The 21048-nt window shown below is 36.3% G+C and overlaps 1 protein-coding gene across 1 annotated transcript in view; it reads left to right on the top strand.

Annotated features, from left to right (window-relative positions):
* Nucleotides 1–21048, top strand: part of LOC150101367 (male-enhanced antigen 1-like) — a 55742-nt gene that overhangs the window by 26585 nt on the left and 8109 nt on the right. Inside the window, exon 3 of the mRNA XM_090400768.1 lies at nt 4766–4841. Coding sequence (XP_090256894.1) covers nt 4766–4841 — 76 coding nt within the window. The remainder of the gene's footprint in view (nt 1–4765; nt 4842–21048) is intronic.

Raw genomic sequence — 21048 nt, 5'->3', positions numbered from 1 at the left:
AACAATAATGGAACTATAAAAGTTTTATAGACACTATTATTGAATTAATTTTTTTTTGTTTTAAATTTATTGAGATATATCATTTAATTTTGTGAAAATAATGTGTTACATGATAACCAGAAAACCTGATTCATCAGAAGCCATGTGATGGGGAGAAACAGGAGAGGGACAGAGAGAGAGAGAATGACTATTATTGTTACAATGTGACACCCAGGAGTCCAAGGACTTATCCTGGGAGGCACTCTACTCTGCTACATACATCTCACCATCTTCCCTACTACTTAATTCTTAATTTATGGTGGAAAGCATAACGTGATGTAGAAGAGAGAGAGAGATACTGTTATGAGATCTCTCTCATGGCATGAGGTAAAATGATGTAAAGAAAGGCAAACTGGGGTTTACATGTTGAAGAGGCACATCTGAGGTAAAATGCTAGAGTTCTTAAAGTAAGCTTTCATTAAGAAGTTTACCTGTGCTGTATTTGCCTTCTGATGTGTCATAATCAGCAGGTATTTATTTACCATCGGTTAAAATGGTGAAATTTTTAGCATTTACTTATAATGGCATTACAGAAATTTTCTTCTAATTATGAAATCTATGCTAGAAAGATTTATTCTAGTGAAGTGATTGTAATGAATATCTAAAGAAAATAGTTTGTTATTTAGAATAAATCATAGGTGATGTCATGGTATTTTGGCAAACCAAAAACCCTTGATTGAAACTCAATGCAGACGTCATCTTTGATTAGCTTGGACATCAACTGAGACATCCTCCTTCTCCATAATTGGACATCTTAGTTTTATATGCTCTCTCAAATGAAAAAGACAGAGAGGAAGACATCTAAACAATTCTGGCAGTATATTAATCACCTTATCAGCACAGATACTCTCTCTCTCTCCACGAGAAATAACTCAAAACAGTGATGCCTGGAAAGCTACATATAATAATTGACTTTTTCTTATTCCTATTTATTTATTTATTTCCCTATTTACAAATTGTAAATAAATCATGATGATGAACAACCAACTAGATAGCGTACCCTCTCCCATCAATGAACCGTGGATGTTCATTATTAGTTGAGAGATGAATTTCTTTGTCTGAAAATACTAGAATTGGAGGAAAAGGTAAAAACATGTTGCAGCTGGAGATAGCAATTTACCATAGCTTATGCTGATTTACATCATTATGATAGCATTTACATAATTTTATTATCGTTTTCTTTAATATAATTACTCAAAAGTGCATCTATGATTCTTAAACTAGTTCTGTAAATGATAACAGCATACAACATATCTTTCCGATGTAGGAAAGTGGAGTCATTTTTAAAATACATGTGTATTCAATAACTGAAACACCTCATCTTCTGAGTTAGTTCAGATAAAATGTGTGGTAATATATCCTTTGTTGATGGTAGGAAGAACGACAGTTTCCGAACTGGTTTGAAGGAAGTGTATAGATTGAATTTGTGAATAATCCATGCAGTTTATTCTGTTTCACATCGGATTGTAGTTTGGGAGAATGATGATAATTATCAATAGTTTTTTGGATGGTAATTTTGTTATCAATTCATCTAACAAAAGGGAATCAGATGAGAAGATCATATGAGCTCTGTGTTGAAGACTTAATAATATACATCTACTGTGATGAATGGTGTTATGAGGATGAGTGAATGTATCTGCCAGTAAAGGTTGGCTTCCAATAAACTGAAAATTCAACATGACCTATAGGATTTTGAATTATTAAAGTATAAAAAAAAAGAAAGGTAGATGGTTATTGGATTCACGTTTCATAGTGAACTTCATGTGGAAGTACAAGGTGTTTATTTTCTTGAGGAACTGAAGTAATTCTGACTTGGAGTGGGACTACACTGCATATATATCATCAAAAAAACATAACCATATTATTATTACTACCCCAAGACCTCATGGAGTCAAAGACTCATCTGGGAGGTCCTTTTATCACACACACACACACACAGCTCCTCATACCATGTCTTAAACTCACCCAAACTCCTTGCAGACACCACTCTCAGGCAACGCATTCCAATCATTTACAACTCGAAATGAAAAAAACCTGCCTCTCACTCCCCTACTCACACCCTCTTTATACAGTTTCCAGGGATGACCTCTGGTTCTCCCCTGATCTCCCACTATTTTCTGTAGAACTTCTCCAGCATTGATCCTATAACAACCCCCTTACCAACTTGTAGGTCTCTATCATATCTCCCCTCTTCCTCCTGTCCACCAGACTCTGCAAATTACATGTTCTCAATCTTTCCTCATACTCGACATTCCAGAGGTCAGAAACTACCTTAGTCAGTCGTATTTAGACCCTTTCCAACATCTCTTCATCCTTCTGAAAATCAGATGACCAAATCTGGGCACAATTGTCCATGTGTGGCATACAACGGAACAAGAATCTCCCTACTTCTACACGTCAATGTTCTCCGCATCATTTCCAGAAGCCTTTGTGTTGTCTTCACAATTTTGGCTATGTGTCTCCTAAATTTTAGATCCTTATCCACTATCACCCCCAGATCTCTTATTTCCCCCACCTCCAACAATATATCCTCACGAAGCATAAATTCTGCATCCCATCTTTGTTTTCCAAATTTTAAAACCTTACATTTTGCCACATTGAACTCACATCCTCATTTCCATGCCCATTCACTCAATTTATTCAAGTCTTCTTGTAAGGCCACAACATCTTCACTACTCCTTATGGTTCGTCCCAACTTTGCATCATCTGCAAACAACTGAATATCTCCATCCAAATCTTCACCAGTATCATTAATTTGCAAGTTAAACAGTTAAACTAAAACAGTCCTGAGGCACTCCACTAGTGACTTTCCTTTTCCTGGATATCGCTCCCCCATACACAACTTGTTGATACCTATCAGATATCCAGTCTCCAATCCAATGCACTAATCTAATATCCAACCCCATCTGCTCTAGTTTGACTGTCAACTTATCAACGAAATCTACGTATATTACTGTGTATCCTTCTCCTCTGTCCAAGGAAGAAGTCACTTTATTGTAATAAGTAAGTAGATTACTAAAACATGACCTCCCTTTAGCAAATCCATGCTGTCCATCAAAGATAATACCATTGTTTTCAACCCAACTCTGGATCCTAGTTCTCACAAGCTTCTCCAACAACTTAACCACAACACCTGAAACACAGATAGGCCTATAGTTTGATGCTTGAGTTCGATCGCCTCCTTTATGAAGTGGCATAATCTTGCCCTCCTTCCACTCCTTAGGAACTTGAACAAGTGAAAGACTCGTATTAAAAAAATATGTCAAGACAGGTGTCATTTCCCTGGCACATTCCTTCAGAATACGTGGTGATATATTATCTAGTCCCACAGCCTTATTAACATCTAGTTTACTCAACTCCCCATACACCTCTTGCTCACTTACAGTCAGTCTCTCTTCCCCATCATCAACTGGTCTCAATCTCTCCATGAAGTCACATTCACAAGATTGAAAGACCTTTATGAACTTCTCATTAAGTATCTCCACCACACATTATGTAACAGCTGTCTTTATATCATTTTCTCCAATCAATGTCATCCTTCCATAATCATTCTTTCTTTTGCTGGCTACATACCGAAAGAACTCCTTAGGATTTTTTTTGGCTTCATTAGCTAACTGCTGTTCATACCTCTCTTTAGCTACCCTCACCAACCAAGTCACCCTCCTTGCCTGGTCTTTGTAGACCTCATGGAATTTGTTATTTCCACTTCTCTTATGCTGCCTCCACAATGCACTTTTTCTCTGTATTGCATGCTTAATCTCTTTATTCATCCATCTCTCACCTTTGGGATACATTTAGACATTGCATCTACTAGACAGTTTTTGAAAATCCCCCAAGCTGCATTGATCTCTTTTCCAGCTAACTCCTCATTCCATTCTACACCTGCAAGCTGTCTCCTGAGCTCTTCATAATCACCCCCTCGTAGTTACCCTTTTCTCACAGAGGTCCTCACACTGCTAGCAAATATACAAATATACAAGGATGAGAACGTGAAAGGCAGACTAATTTGATATTAATGTTATGCTAGTATAAAACTACTAACAAAACAGTATGTTTATCATGTTGCAGTACACTGACTTTTTTTTTTTTTTTGTATTACAAGATTATAGAGAATGAGATTCTCTTGTAAAGTATCCAATGATATTTTACTAGATTTTTTGAAGAGACTTCTGTATTTTAAGAATTAAAATGATTAATATACAGAAGAGACTTCTGTATATTAATCATTTCTGCCTTAGTGATTCCAATTGGAATCACTAACTGTCTTGGCTTTCGTAGCCCATATTACATGGCAAATGATTCCAATTGGTATCATACGTCATAGTTCCATTTCTTTAATATAAAAACAGGTATGTATTATACGTATAAATCTTACCAATATCGGTTTTTATGACTTAGTAGAATAATATGCATATGTTGGATTATAGAGTATAAGCTCAGAAGTTGAATATTTGCTGCCAGAATATAATGATTCCATATGGAATCAGTCGGTCAGAATTCCTATCCTAAAATGTATTTTTCATCAAAATACTTGATACTCTTGCTTTTTTAGACCTAATGATAAAATAAATAGAAAGAAAAATTTTTTTCACTTGGAAAAAAAAATTCAGGTCAGAAAGGGGTAATGTGCTCATCATGTATGTAACTCATAAGCATACTTAATTAGTTCTGTTAAGTTTATAATTTATCTTCATTTCTAAAACTAAGCTTGCATTTTTTTTTATAGATATCACCACAGCCACCACTTGAACAAATAGAGGCAGAAGCTACACCTGTACAAGAAATTTACCCAATGGATGATGGTAATTGTACTTCTAAAATTTCCACAAGGCAAATGAAAGGTTTTATTAGAATTACTGATTAATTTCAAAGTGCTGTGTATATTTTTATTTAATTTAAAATATAATAAATATTAGTTATAGAATAATTATCATATAAAATTTAGCAGTTAATTTTTGTTCTTCAAGTATAGTTTATTTCTCATCTAAGCATTCCAGTACTATTCCATAATGCTGTTCTGCTGCCTTCAGCTCATTATTTATATTATAAAAGTAATGCATGTTACATTTTGAAATACACTGCCTATGTGGTGGTGGTGGTGTTCTTGGTCTCACCACATCAACTCTAAATGCTTCTTGCTTATCACTGTAATTAGACTATATTATACTGCATTCACAATTGGGAATAACATGAATACATTCTAAAATGTGAAAAGTTATTTTTGCAAAAAAATTAGGAAAATATTATTATTATGCAGGTATCACCATGGAGTCAGAAGACTCCACAATAGATTCATTATTCACACAACACCTATCATACCTCTTCTCTTTTACTCATTCACTGAGGAAGCACTTGCAACCATCTCTGGCAACCCATTCCATCCATTTACCCAATGGGTGCATCACATTTACCAGCCTAAAAAAAAAAAAAAATAAATAAAATAATAATCCAGTCCTAACATCCATAGCAACCCATTCCGCCCATTCACCCAATGGGTGCATCACATTTACCAGCCTAAAAATAAAAAATAAATAAATAAAATAATAATCCAGTCCTAACATCCTTGTTAATGACACTCTTAATATCCATGGGTGACCCCCCCCCCTAATTCTCTCCCTTCCTGTCATATAGTGAAAAAGGTCTTAAGTGTCAATCCTATTAAACCCCTTTAGGTAACTTATATGCTTTTATAATGTCGACTCTTTTTTGCCTGTCAGCTAGTTTTTGAAGCTCACAGATCTTCAGTCTTCTCATGTGGAGCATTCCGTAGACCTGCCAAAATTGTCACTCACATATCCGTAGAACCTGGGTGACAAGATCTGCATGCAGTAGTCCATATGTGGCCTTATTGAAGCCATAAAGGGGAACCATAACTCTGGAGACTGTTGAAAAAGATCAGAAATGAAGGAAAGAGTGCTGTAAAAGAATTAGAGATTATAAAGGCGACATGAAAACTGGAGAAAAAGATATCCTTGATATATGGAGTAATTACACTATTTTTCCGTGTATAAGATGAACCCTACTTTTTTTGAAATTAAAATTAAGAAATCAATATTTTAAATATCTCCACTGTCTAATCGTACACTCATTGGGAGGAGGTCCAAACTGTTTCACTGATGTTTTATTTTCATGTTCCTTTGCATAATTCATGACTTTTAACTTGAATTTTGAAGAATATGACAATCGTTTTTTATTTTCGGACATTTTTAGTTGCTAGTGCTCAACTATGAAATGTGGAAAGGCAGCAAGAGTAGATGATATTTGACCAGAAATGCTCAAGTATGGAGGTATAAAAGTCTAGTAGTGGCTGCACTGCATAGTTCAGAAGGCCTGGACAGAGGGATAAATTCCGGATGATTGGAGTACAGCTATCATAGTACCCATATATAAAAGGGAAATAAAAATGAATGTGAGAATTACAGAGGTATTTTACTACTGAGTGTTCCTGGTAAGATTTATGCCAGTGGTTCTTAACCTTTTAGTAGTTGCGGTCCCCTAAATATATCCTAAAATATTTTGCGGTCCCCTAGTTTGTAGTATGGGGGTGCTTAAGGGTCAAAGCTGTATAACTGAGAGGAGACCTCCACATAGCCTTTAAAGGAATGCGGAGAACCGACCAGGGCTTCTGACCTAATGTCCAATCCTCACCTTCTCGTGGTGCACCCTGTTGGGTATCTACTTTGATACTGAACGAACGAGGATGGGCTGGCAATTTGGGATTTAGCCGACCAAATTGTATTCTTATTGGTTAAACCAAAATGAAAAATGATGGTACAACATGACAAAATTTCATGCCGGCTGGGGCGTCGCCCGGTTAAACAAGGCCCCCGTTGTTTTCGCCAGGGAACCAGGGCGAACAGCGAAAAGTCAGCTACTGGAACAAATCTGAAAACAAACCCCAACTCAACATCACCAGAGATAAAGATCGGTACTATCAACGTAAGAAGCCTGAATGGGAAAGAAATGGAGCTAGCTGAGGAATTAGATAAGTACCAGATCGACATAATAGGGGTGACTGAAACAAAAAAGACCAAAACTGGTGAGATCTTTCTGAGCAATAAATACAAAATGTTATATTCAGGCAATAACAATCAAGGAAAAGAAGGAGTAGCCATAGTATTCAACACAAAATATGAGGCTAATCTTCTTGAATGGCAGTCAGTCTCAAGTAGAGTAATGTGGGCAAATATGAGAATGGGGAACTGGACAATGAGACTTATTTGTGCCTATGGTCCCATAGAAGGTTCTACTAAGGTAGAAGTGGAGGAATTTTTTGAGGCTTTAGAAAAAGCAACTGACACAATGAAAAAGGAAAAGTTGGTCCTTGTAGGGGATCTAAATAGCAGAGTAGGAAATGATTGTGAGACATACAAAAATATTTTGGGAAAATTTGGAGAAAAGAGCAAAGCTAATAATAATGGCAAATATCTGTTGGATTTCTGCTCAGGACATGGACTGGTTATTACTAACACCATGTTCCAACATAAAAATGTGCACAAATTCACATGGAGAGAAGAGGCTAGGAATAAGAAAAGTCTCATTGACTATGTTATTGTTGATAGTGATGTTTTCTCCCTGGTGCAGGACACCAGAGTGTACAGAGGATTTGAAATTGGAAGTGATCACTATTTAGTCTTGAGCAGGATAAAATTGAATTTCATATTGAAAAGAATAACATGTAAGAAAGTTTTAAAGCGAATAAAAGTTGAGCAGCTCTCAGATGTAAACTGTAGACTAAAATACAGAAATATTATTGAAAAGAAAATGAAAGAGTTTGAGAACAGGAATCAAACCTTGGAGATTCAGTGGCAAACTCTGAAGGAAACATTGATTGATTCTGCCAGAGAGGCATGTGGTGAGGTTGTGTGCAAAGATAAAAAAATCAGAACTCCCTGGTGGACACAGGAAGTTAAAGAGGCAGTGAAGGAAAAGAAGAAAGCATATCAAAAGTTCCTGGCAAATAAGTCAGCTTTTACTCTTACAGAATACAGAGACAAATCTAAGAAAGCTAAACAGTGTGTAAAACTAGCTAAACAAAAGTCATGGGAGGACTTTGGCAAGAATATAGAAAATAAATATCAAGAAGGTGGCAAAATATTCTGGAGGTTGTTGAAGAAGCTTAGGAATGGAGGAAAGAGTGCTGTAAAAGGAATTAGAGATGATAAAGGTGAAATGAAAACAGGAGAAAAAGATATCCTTGAAGTATGGAGTAATTACTTTGAAAAACTGCTAAATGAAACAAGCAGTGATGACAGCACAGTGATAAAAAACACTGACCAGGCATGCAGTCAGGAATACATATCCATTCCTGAAGTAGAAAAAGCCATCAAAGGATTGAAATGTGGAAAGGCAGCAGGAGTAGATGATATTCGACCAGAAATGCTGAAGTGTGGTGGTATAAGAGTCTTACAGTGGCTGCACTGCATAGTTCAGAAAGCCTGGACAGAGGGACGAATTCCCGATGATTGGAGTAGAGCTCTCATAGTACCCATATATAAAAAGGGAAATAAAACTGAATGTGAGAATTACAGAGGTATTTCGCTACTGAGTGTTCCTGGCAAGATCTATGCAAGTATACTTGAGAAACGGTTGAGAAGAATTGTGGAAGAAAAGCTTGGTGAAGAACAAGCTGGATTCAGGCCAAATAGAGGCTGTCAGGATCAGATCTTCACTTTACGACAAATAGTCGAGAAAGCATGGAAATATAACAAAGATCTGTATTTAAGTTTTGTCGATTTGGAAAAGGCATATGACAAGGTGCCAAGAGAGAAGCTATTCAATACGCTGCAGTTATATGGTGTCAATGGGGCATTATATCAAGCAATACTTAGTCTTTATTTGAGTTGTGAGTCAGCAGTTAGAATTGAAGGAAGTACAGGAAGATGGTTTAATGTAAAATCTGGTGTGAGACAAGGATGTACATTATCCCCTCTGTTATTCATTATCTATATGGATCACATTATGAAGGAATGTGGTATTAAACCTGATATCAAAATTGGAGATGTTAATGTCAGCTCTTTGCTTTATGTGGATGATGTTATACTTGTAAATAAATCCGCTACAAGTCTGCAAGATTCTCTGACTAAATTGAATAGCTGTTGCAATAGATATGGTATGAAGGTCAGCAATAAAAAGACAAAGACAATGAAAATAGGCAGAATCATTGAAAATGTCAACTGTGTTGTGAATGGAGAACCTGTGGAACAAGTAAAACATTTCAGCTACTTAGGCACAATTTTTACTGAAGATGGTAAACTAAATATAGAAATAGACAACAGAATCAGCAAAGCTGGTATCGTGGGAAGTCAATTGAATAAATTCATATGGAATAAGAGAGAAATTAGTCGGAACACTAAATTAGCTGTATACAAGACAGTGTTCAAACCAGTTTTAACTTATGGATCTGAGAGCTGGGTCAGAAGTAAAACACTTGACCAAAGACTAGAGACCGCAGATATGAGAGTCCTGAGAAAGATTAGAGGCGTGAACAGATGGCATCAATGGCAATATCATATTAAAAATGAGGATATTAGGAAAGAACTTGACATTGTCAGCATCCAGGAATGCGTTAGCAGAGCTAATCTCAGATGGTATGGTCACTTAAATAGAATGGGAGAGGAAAGATTAGCAAAACAAGTGTTCTCTGCCAGGTTGGCAGGAAAACGACCCAGAGGAAGACCAAGATATAGGTGGATTGATACGGTACAAAGTGCCTTAGACGATAGAAATATAAGATCTGATAATGTTGGAGTCTTGACAAGTAACAGACTGATTTGGAGGAAAATTGTAGATAGGAAGTTAGTAATGATGTAATTTTTTCATGTAGTACTGTCATATCCTGTACACCCCTTGAGGGTACATGGCAGGAATTTGATGATGATGATGATGATGATAGTTTGTAGTAACATAATAATGATAATAACAATTAACTTTTTTAAAATAGTGGTTTTACTTTCTGATTATAATGACAAAATTAAAAAATTTACTGTTTTTATATTTAGGAAATCAAATAATGTTATTTGTTTGCTCATTATAAGAGGATAAATTTTAAGAAATAACAAATCAGTATTACAGCACTGGCACTGAATGGTTCGAAGAGTAATTGCACTCAAGTAGCACTTAACAACGTTAAGTTCTATTCATTCGTATTAGTATTGTTTAAAACTTAGAGAACCACGTCTATCACAAGTCCAGTAGGCAGATGTCATAACTTGCAGTGTTGCCAACAGTGAAAAGTCGACTTGTGACACCACCACAAAAGAAGCTACTGCATTAAAATGCATAATTCAGATTATTAATACAAAACGATACAAGTTTGAAACAAAGTAAAATAAGGAGAGAAAAAAAATTATTTTATAACGTCAAAACTGTATAACTGAGAGGAGACCTCCACATAGCCTTTAAAGGAATGCGGAGAACTGACCAGGGCTTCTGACCTAATGTCCAATTATCACCTTCTCGTGGTGCACCCTGACAAAATTTCATGCCGGCTGGAGCGTCGTCCGGGTTAAACAAGGCCCCCGTTGTTTTCGGCAGGGAACCATTGCGAACAGCAAAAAGTCAGCTACTGGAACAAATCTGAAAACACACCCCAACTCAACATCACCAGAGTTAAAGATCGGTACCATCAACATAAGAAGCCTGAATGGCAAAGAAATGGAGCTAGCTGAGGAATTAGATAAGTACCAAATCGACATAATAGGGATGACTGAAACAAAAAAGACAAAAACTGGTGAGATCTTTATGAGCAATAAATTCAAAATGTTATATTCAGGCAATGACAATCAAGGAAAAGAAGGGGTAGCCATAGTATTCAACACAAAATACGAGGCTAATCTTCTTGAATGGCGGGCAGTCTCAAGTAGAGTGATGTGGGCAAATATGAGAATGGGGAACTGGACAATGACACTTATTTGTACCTATGGTCCCACAGAAGGCTCTACTAAGGTAGAAGTGAAGGAATTTTTTGAGGCTCTAGAGAAAGCTACTGACACAATGAAAAAGGAAAAGTTGGTCCTTGTTGGGGATCTAAATAGCAGAGTAGGAAGTGATTGTCAGACATACAAAAATATTTTGGGAAAATTTGGAGAAAAGAGCAAAGCTAATAATAATGGCAAGTACCTGTTGGATTTCTGCTCAGGACATGAACTGGTTATTACTAACACCATGTTCCAACATAAAAATGTGCACAAATTCACATGGAGAGAAGAGGCAAGGAATAAGAAAAGTCTCATCGACTATGTTATTGTTGATAGTGATGTTTTCTCCCTGGTGCAGAACACCAGAGTGCACAGAGGATTTGAAATTGGAAGTGATCACTATTTAGTCTTGAGCAGGATAAAATTGAATTTCATACTGAAAAGAATGACATGTAAGAAAGTTTTAAAGCGAATAAAAGTTGAGCAGCTCTCAGATGTGAACTGTAGACTAAAATACACAAAGATTATTGAAGAAAAAATGAAAGAGTTTGAGAACAAGAACCAAACCTTGGAGATTCAGTGGCAAACCTTGAAGAGAAACCTGATTGATTCAGCCAGAGAGGTATGTGGTGAGGTTGTCTGCAAGGATAGAAAAATCAGAACTCCATGGTGGACACAGGAAGTTAAAGAGGCAGTGAAGGAAAAGAAGAAAGCATATCAAAAGTCCTGACAAATAAGTCAGCTTGCGCTCTTAGAGAATACAGAGACAAATGCAAGAATGCTAAACACTGTGTAAAACTAGCTAAGCAAAAGTCATGGGAGGACTTTGGCAAGAACATAGAAAATAAATATCAAGAAGGTGGTAAGGTATTCTGGAGGTTGTTGAAGAAGCTTAGAAATGGAAGAAAGAGTGCTATAAAAGAAGTTAGAGATGATAAAGGTGATATGAAAACTGGAGAAAAAGATATCCTTGAATTATGGAGTAATTACTTTGAAAATTTGCTAAATGAAACAAGCAGTGAAAGCACAGTGGTAAAAAACACTCAACATGCATACAGTCAGGAATACATACCCATACTTCAAGTAGAAAAAGCCATCAAAGGCTTGAAATGTGGAAAGACAGCAGGAGTAGATGATATTCAACAAGAAATGCGGAAGGATGGTGGTATAAAAGTCTTACAGTGGCTGCACTGCATAGTTCAGAAGGCCTGGACAGAGGGACGAATTCCTGATGATTGGAGTAGAGCTCTAATAGTACCCATATATAAAAAGGGAAATAAAACTGAATGTGAGAATTTTAGAGGTATTTCCCTACTCAGTGTTCCGGGCAACATTCATGCCAGTATACTTGAGAAACGGTTGAGAAGAATTGTGGAAGAAAAGCTGGGTGAAGAACAAGCTAGATTCAGGCCAAATAGAGGTTGTCAGGATCAGACCTTCACTTTATGACAAATAGTTGAGAAAGCATGGGAATATAACAATGATCTGTATTTAAGTGTTGTCAATCTGGATAAGGCATACAACAACGTGTATGCCTTATCCAGATTGAGCTTTTCAGTACACTACAGTTATATGGTGTCAATGGGGCATAATATCAAGCAATACTTAGTCTTTATTTGAGTTGTAAGTCAGCAGTTAGAATTGAAGGAAGTACAGGAAGATGATTTAATGTTAAATCTGGGTGTGAGACAAGGATGTATGTTATTCCCTCTGTTATTCATTATCTATATGGATCACATTATGAAGGAAAGTGGTATCATGATATCAGAATTGGCGATGTTAATGTTAGCTCTTTGCTTTATGCAGATGATGTTATACTTCTAAATAAATCTGCTACAAGTCTGCAAGACTCTCTGATTAAATTGAATAACTGTTGTAATAGATATGGTATGAAGGTCAGCAATAAAAATACAAAGACAATGAAAATAGGCAGAATCATTGAAAATGTCAACTGTGTTTTGAACGGAGAACCTGTGGAACAAGTAAAACATTTGAGCTACTTAGGCACAATTTTTAGTGAAGATGGTAAATTAAATATGGAAATAGACAACAGAATTAACAAAGCTGGTATGATAGGAAGTCAATTGAATAAATTCATATGGAATAAGAGAGAAATTAGTCAGAACACTAAATTAGCTGTATACAAGACAGTGTTCAAACCAGTTTTAACTTATGGATCTGAGAGCTGGGTCAGAAGTAACACACTTGACCAAAGACTAGAAACCGCAGATATGAGAGTCCTGAGAAAGATTAGAGGTGTGAACAGATGGCATCAATGGCAGTATCATATTAAAAATGAAAATATTAGGAAAGAACTTGACATTGTCAGCATCCAGGAATGTGTTAGCAGAGCTAATCTCAGGTGGTATGGTCACTTAAACAGAATGGATGAGGAAAGATTAGAAAAACAGGTGTTCTCTGCCAGGCTGGCAGGAAAACGACCCAGAGGAAGACCGAGATATAGGTGGATCGATACGGTACAAAGTGCCTTACACGATAGAAATACAAGTTCTGATAAGTTGGAGTCTTGACAAGTAACAGACTGATATGGAGGAAAATTGTAGATAGGAAGTTAGTAATGATGTAAATTTTTCATGTAGTACTATCATATCCTGTACACACGTTGAGGGTACACGTCAGGAATTTGATGATGATGATGATCAAAATTTTAAAAACTAGAAACATTCTATAAATTGTTTGCGGACCCCTAGGGGGCCACAGACCACCAGTTAAGTATCACTGATTTATGCAACTATACTTGAGAAATGGTTGAGAAGGATTGTGGAAGCAAAGCTTAGTGAAGAACAAGCTGGATTCAGGCTAAATTTTAACTTTACGACAAATAATTGAGAAATCGTGGGAATATAAGAAAGATCTGTATTTAAGTTTTGTAGACCTGCAAAAGGCATATGACAGGGTGTCAAGAGAAAAACTATTCAAAACACTACAGTTATATGGTGTCAGTATGTTAAATCTAGTGACAGATTTAACATCAAAATCTGTAAGATTCCCTGATTAAATTGAATATCTGTTGTAACAAATTTGGTATGAAAATCAGGAATAACAAGACAATGAAATAGGCAGAAACATTAAAAATTTCAACTGCGTCATGAATGGAGAACCTATAGAACAAGTAAAATATTTCAGCTACTTAGGCACGATTTTTAGTGAAGACGGTAAATTAAATATGGAAATAGACAACAGAATCAAGAAATCTGGTATGGTAGGAAGTCAACTGAATAAATTTATATGGAATAAGAGAGTTGAACCACTTGGTTCAAACCAAGTGGGTTAGAAATAAAACACGTGACCAAAGACTAGAGACCACAGATCCGAGAGTCCTGAGAAAGATTAGGGGCATGAACAGATGGCATTAATGTCAATATCATATTAAAAACAAGGATATTAGGAAAGAACGTGCCATTGTTGGCATTCAGGAATGTGTTAGCTGAGCTAATCTCAGGTGGTATGGTCACTTAAACAGAATTGGAGAGGAAAAATTAGCAAAACAAGTGTTCTCTGCCAGGTTGGCAGGAAGAAGACCAACATATTATTGGATTGATACAGTAAAAGTGCCTTAGAAGATAGACATATGAGATAACAGGTTGATTTGGAGAAAAATTGTTGATAGGAAGTTAGTAATGATGTAAGTTTTTCATGTAGTACTATCATACTATCCTGTACACCCTTGAGGGTATGTCCGGAATTTTATGATGATGATGATAATAGGAATGGCACAGATTGAAATACAGCTAATGCAGTTTATGTGCATTCTACCATGAAGGTTGTAAACCTATTGAACATTAATTAGTAGAATGGTTGGGGTGGTGGGTAAGGATGTTCTAGAGATAAAATGCAAAACCTCTTTCAATCCTCAGGCTTCAAGTATGTAGGGTAGTTGTCTTGCACTGGGCAGTGACACAGTGAGATTGAAAATTTACAGCCTGGTTGCAGAACAGAGATCCTTATCTTCTTGACTATCTACAAGCAAAATCTATTGTTTATTTTTGTGGTTAATCATTGGGGAATTACCCTATTCAAATTTTAATTATGAAATTCTGTAAAGTACTATATTTACTGAAATAATTATGTAATTTTGAAGAAAAAACTGCTATGGCAAGTAAACAATGTTTATCTACTTGGCCATAAAAGTACTGTAAAAGTTTAAGGTAATCTAAAGACAAGAATCAATGTTGCGCATGAGTGCTAAGTTAAAGTGGAAAAGAAAAGTAATAGGAGAGAAAAAGGCAGATTCAATACATGGTAGAAAGGAACTAGAATTTATACACCTGCTGAGAGATAATTACTTAAGGCAGCATGCAGTGGAGGGGTCTAGGGGTGGGAGATTATTAGACCTGGTCATAGAATTAGAAGAGCTATCCATAACCAAGGTGAGAATATTGCCTCCATTTGGGGAAAGTGACCATCCGGTCTTCACTTGGAGATTGTAAAACATGAAGAATATTCTATCAACAAGGGGTATATGTCGAACTAAAAGGAAGGTGACATGCTTAGGAAGAGGCTTAAATCTGTACCATGGCATAAAACACTGCAGGGTAAGGATGTTGGCAGTGCATGGGATATAGTTAAGGATCATCTAGAGGAAGCAGTGTTAAATTGTATGCCTAGGGTAAGGAGGGTTAATCGGGTAGGAGTTAGAGGATGAGTAATATCATTAAGCATGAGCTGCTGTGGAGGATATAAAGAGAAAGGTGACCAGCATGGCAAGGAAGGCAAAATCAGATTATGAGAAGAATTTAGCCGATCAGGCTAAAGGAAATTCCAAAGAGCTCTTTCATTGTGTGGCAAGTAAGAGGAAGAATAACTATGGAAGATTAACCTTGATGAGTGATAATGGTCATGAGGAGACAGAAGCAGATAAAATAGTTGAGTTACTGAGTGACCACAAGCATATATCTTCCTAGTGAGATTACTGCTTTAACCTATGTGATGACAAACACTAATGTGGGAGCAGAGGTGGATGAGTTGGAGGTTCTTAAAATATTGCAGAATCTCAATGTAAATATAGCTGTGGGATTAGATGGAATATCAGCTAGGGTTTTGCAAGAATGTGCAAGGGAACTGGCAGTGCCTTTGACTAAGCTGTTTAATTTGTCTCAGCTATGGTAGAGTTCCAAAGGGAGTGGAAAGAGGGCAAAATTATTCCTTTGCATAAGGGAGGTTCTAAGACTACAGTAGCAAATTATAGACTAATCAGTATCACAGGTGTAGTGGTAAAAGTACTAGAAAAATTGGTCAAAAAGAGAATTCAAGATTGAATAGATAAAAATATGATACTATATGGGGGTCAACATGGCTTTGTGAAAGATCGGTCATGCCTTAGTAATTTACTAACTTTTTATAATAGAGTAACAGCTGAGTTGGATAAAGGAAATGGCTACATGATGAATTTGCTGAATTTTGCAAAGGTATTTGACAGAATACTACATGGAACACTGTTACACAAAATAGAACGAATGGCGATGGATATGATACTGGTTAATTGGATAAGAGGGTGGCTGTTGGATAGATATCAAAAAGTGGTATATGGAGGGGCAGAATCGAGGCAAAAGCAACTGACTGGCAGTGTTAGTGAATAGAGATGTAACATCCAGGCTGGCGAGTAAATCTGTATAGGAGATAGAGATGTTGTTCAGTTTCTCAACGAAATGTTGCGAATTTCGTATATAAGTATCCGAATTATGGATGTGTGGTTTGAGGAGGCCTGCCAGGTGTTTAGATAACAGATAAGTTGGCGAATTGATTCCATCTACAATCGGGCGTAGTGGTATTCCATTTTTGTGTACCTTAGGAGCACCATATAGTCTTGGTGTTAGTGGATGCATGGATTTCAATCTTCGTTTTAAGTCTATAGACCAGTTCAGCATGTGACATATTAAATCATTGGTGTCATCGTGATTCTTTAGTGTTGGATCTGTGACTAGGACACGGTAGGTTGATGTATCCGACTGTAAGCTGTTAATCTTATCTTCGTAATCACTGGTGTTTAAAATCACTGTTGAATTTCCCTTATCTGCCTTCAATAAGATAATGTCTTTATTTTTCTTCAAACTATACAATGTTCTTTTCTCCAGAGTAGTGATGTTTTTGTTAGGAGTTCTGGAAGATGAGAGGATGATACTACTTTTTAATCTAATATCATTAGCTATGGGTTCCAGTAACGACGAGACTGCCTTTTCTATATTACAAATGATATCCACTTTAGGGACATGATCAGGTGTTATCGCAAAATTGAAACCTTTTTTAAGTATATTGATCTCTGGTTTTGTTAATACGTGATCCGATAAATTAAAAATAACTTTGCTGTCTGGTAGAGAAGGTTTTGACTTAAAACGTTTTGTATAAAGATCGTTAAATTTTTTTATTTGGTTTCGTTTACTTGTTGTAAAGGCTTTATCATAGCTAATAGTGACCATTCTGTCCAAAAGTACTTTAGACCATATATCTTGGTCTAAAGTACTAGAGATATCTTCATAAATCTGATAACATTCTAAATCTATTTGGCTTAAAAGAAATCTAGTATGCTGACTATAAATCTTCTAAAACATCTTTGGCACTTCTACGTGAATGTAGAAGTGCCAAAGATGTTTTAAAATAAATCTGTTTCGCTTGTCTTGAATGGAATTGTTCTTTTAAAAATAGAAACTGTGGAATAATCTTGTTGTCTCGACATCTTTTCAAAAAAGTGAGGTGAATTGAAACATTTTTAAAAAAGATTTCAATTTTGCGATAACACCTCATGTCCCATTTGTAATATAGAAAAGGCAGTCTCGTTGTTACGGAACCCATAGCTAATGATATTTGATTAAAAAGTAGTATCATCCTCTCATCTTCCAGAACTCCTAACAAAAACATCACTACTCTGGAGAAAAGAACATTGTATAGTTTGAAGAAAAATAAAGACATTATCATATTGAAGGCAGATAAGGGTAATTCAACAGTGATTTTAAACACCAGTGATTACGAATATATGATTAACAGCTTACTGTCGGATACATCAACCTACCGTGTCCTAGTCACAGATTCAACACTACAGAATCACAGTGACACCAACGATTTAATACGTCACATGCTGAACTGGTCTATAGAATTAAAATGAAGATTGAAATCCATGCATCCACTAACACCAAGACTATATGCTGCTCCTATGGTACACAAAAATGGAATACCACTACGCCCGATTGTAGATGGAATCAATTCGCCAACTTATCTGTTATCTAAACACCTGGCAAGCCTCCTCAAACCACACATCCATAATTTGGATACTTATATATGAAATTCGCAACATTTTGTTGAAAAACTGAACAACATGACTAGCAGTGTGCCACAAGGTTCAGAGCTAGGAAAATCATCATCATCATCAAATTCCTGCCATATACCCTCAAGGGGTGTACAGGATATGATAGTACTACATGAAAAAATTACATCATTACTAACTTCCTATCTACAATTTTCCTCCAAATCAGTCTGTTACTTGTCAAGACTCCAACATTATCAGATCTTATATTTCTATCATCTAAGGCACTTTGTACCGTATCAATCCACCTATATCTTGGTCTTCCTCTGGGTTGTTTTCCTGCCAACCTGGCAGAGAACACTTGTTTTGCTAATCTTTTCTCTCCCATTCTATTTAAGTGACTATACCCCTGAGATTAGCTCTGCTAATGCATTCCTGGATGCTGACAATGTCAAGTTCTTTCCTAATATCCTTGTTTTTAATATGATATTGTCATTGATGCCATCTGTGACAATATCATATTAAATATCATCAATGACAATATCATTTTTAATATGATATTGCCATTGATGCCTCTAATCTTTCTCAGGACTCTTATATCTGCGGTCTCTAGTCTTTGGTCAAGTGTTTTACTTCTGACCCAGCTCTCAGATCCATAAGTTAAAACTGGTTTGAACACTGTCTTGTATACAGCTAATTTAGTGTTCTGACTAATTTCTCTCTTATTCCATATGAATTTATTCAATTGACTTCCCACCATACCAGCTTTGCTGATTCTGTTGTCTATTTCTATATTGAATTTACCATCTTCACTAAAATTCGTGCCTAAGTAGCTGAAATGTTTTACTTGTTCCACAGGTTCTCTGTTCACAACACAGTTGACATTTTCAATGATTCTGCCTGTTTTCATTGTCTTTATCTTTTTATTGCTGACCTTCATACCATATCAATTACAACAGTTATTCAATTTAATCAGAGAGTCTTGAAGACTTGTAGCAGATTTATTTAGAAGTATAACATCATCTGCATAAAGCAAAGAGCTGACATTAACATCTCCAATTCTGATATCATGATACCACTTTCCTTCATAATGTGATCCATATAGATAATGAATAACAGAGTAGGTAATGTACATCCTTGTCTCACACCAGATTTCACATTAAACCATCTTCCTGTACTTCCTTCAATTCTAACTGCTGACTTACAACTCAAAGACTAAGTATTGCTTGATATAATGCCCCATTGACACCATATAACTGTAGCATATTGAATAGCTTCTCTATTGGCACCTTGTCATGTGCCTTTTCCAAATCGACAAAACTTAAATACAGATCTTTCTTATATTCCCATGCTTTCTCGACTATTTGTCGTAAAGTGAAGATCTGATCCTGACAGCCTCTATTTGGCCTGAATCCAGCATGTTCTTCCACAATTCTTCTCAATCGTTTCTCAAGTATATTTGCATAGATCTTGCCAGGAACACTTAGTAGGGAAATACCTCTGTAATTCTCACGTTCAGTTTTCTTTCCCTTTTTTTTATATGGGTACTATGAGAGCTCTACTCCAATCATCGGGAATTCGTCCCTCTGTCCAGGCTTTCTGAACTATGCAGTGCAGCCACTGTAAGACTTTTATACCACCATACTTCAGCTGCCTTTCCACATTTTAAGCCTTTGATGGCTTTTTCTACTTCAAGTATGGATATGTATTCCTGACTGCATGCCTGGTCAGTGTTTTTTTACCACTGTGCTGTCATCACTGCTTGTTTCATTTAGCAGTTTTTCAAAGTAATTACTCCATACTTCAAGGATATCTTTTTCTTCCGTTTTCATGTCACCTTTATCATCTCTAACTCCTTTTACAGCACTTTTTCCTCCATTCCTAAGCTTCTTCAACAACCTCCAGAATATTTTGCCACCTTCTTGATATTTATTTTCTATATCCTTGCCAAAGTCCTCCCATGACTTTTGTTTAGGTAGTTTTACACAGTGTTTAGCATTCTTGCATTTGTCTCTCTATTCTCTAAGAGCACAAGCTGACTTATTTGCCAAGAACTTTTGATATGCTTTCTTCTTTTCCTTCACTGCCTCTTTAACTTCCTGTGTCCACCATGGAGTTATAATATTTCTATCCTTGCAGACAACTTCACATGCCTTTCTAGCTGAGTCAATCAGGGCTTTCTTCAAGACTTGCCACTGAATCTCCAAGGTGTGATTCCTGTTCTCAAACTCTTTCATTTTTTCTTCAATAATCTTTGTGTATTTTAGTCTACAGTTCACATCTGAGAGCTGCTCAACTTTTATTCGCTTTAAAACTTTCTTACATGTTATTCTTTTCAATATGAAATTCAATTTTATCCTGCTCAAGACTAAATAGCGATCACTTTCAATTTCAAATCCTCTGTACACTCTGGTGTCCTGCACCAGGGAGAAAACATCACTATCAACAATAACATAGTCAATGAGACTTTTCTTATTCCTTGCCTCTTCTCTCCATGTGAATTTGTGCACATTTTTATGTTGGAACATGGTGTTAGTAATAACCAGTTCATGTCCTGAGCAGAAATCCAACAGGTACTTGCCATTATTATTAGCTTTGCTCTTTTCTCCAAATTTTCCCAAAATATTTTTGTATGTCTCACAATCATTTCCTACTCTGTGATTTAGATCCCCAACAAGGACCAACTTTTCCTTTTTCATTGTGTCAGTAGCTTTCTCTAGAGCCTCAAAAAATTCCTTCACTTCTACCTTAGTAGAGCCTTCTGTGGGACCATAGGCACAAATAAATGTCATTGTCCAGTTCCCCATTCTCATATTTGCCCACATTACTCTA

Source organism: Typopeltis vanoorti, chromosome 11 (genome assembly GCF_054136105.1).
Source record: "Typopeltis vanoorti isolate ZY-2024b chromosome 11, IOZ_Tvanoo_1.0, whole genome shotgun sequence".
NCBI lineage: Eukaryota > Metazoa > Arthropoda > Arachnida > Uropygi > Thelyphonidae > Typopeltis > Typopeltis vanoorti.
The sequence above is the reverse complement of the archived record's forward strand: the minus strand, read 5'-3'. Positions and strand labels throughout refer to the sequence as shown.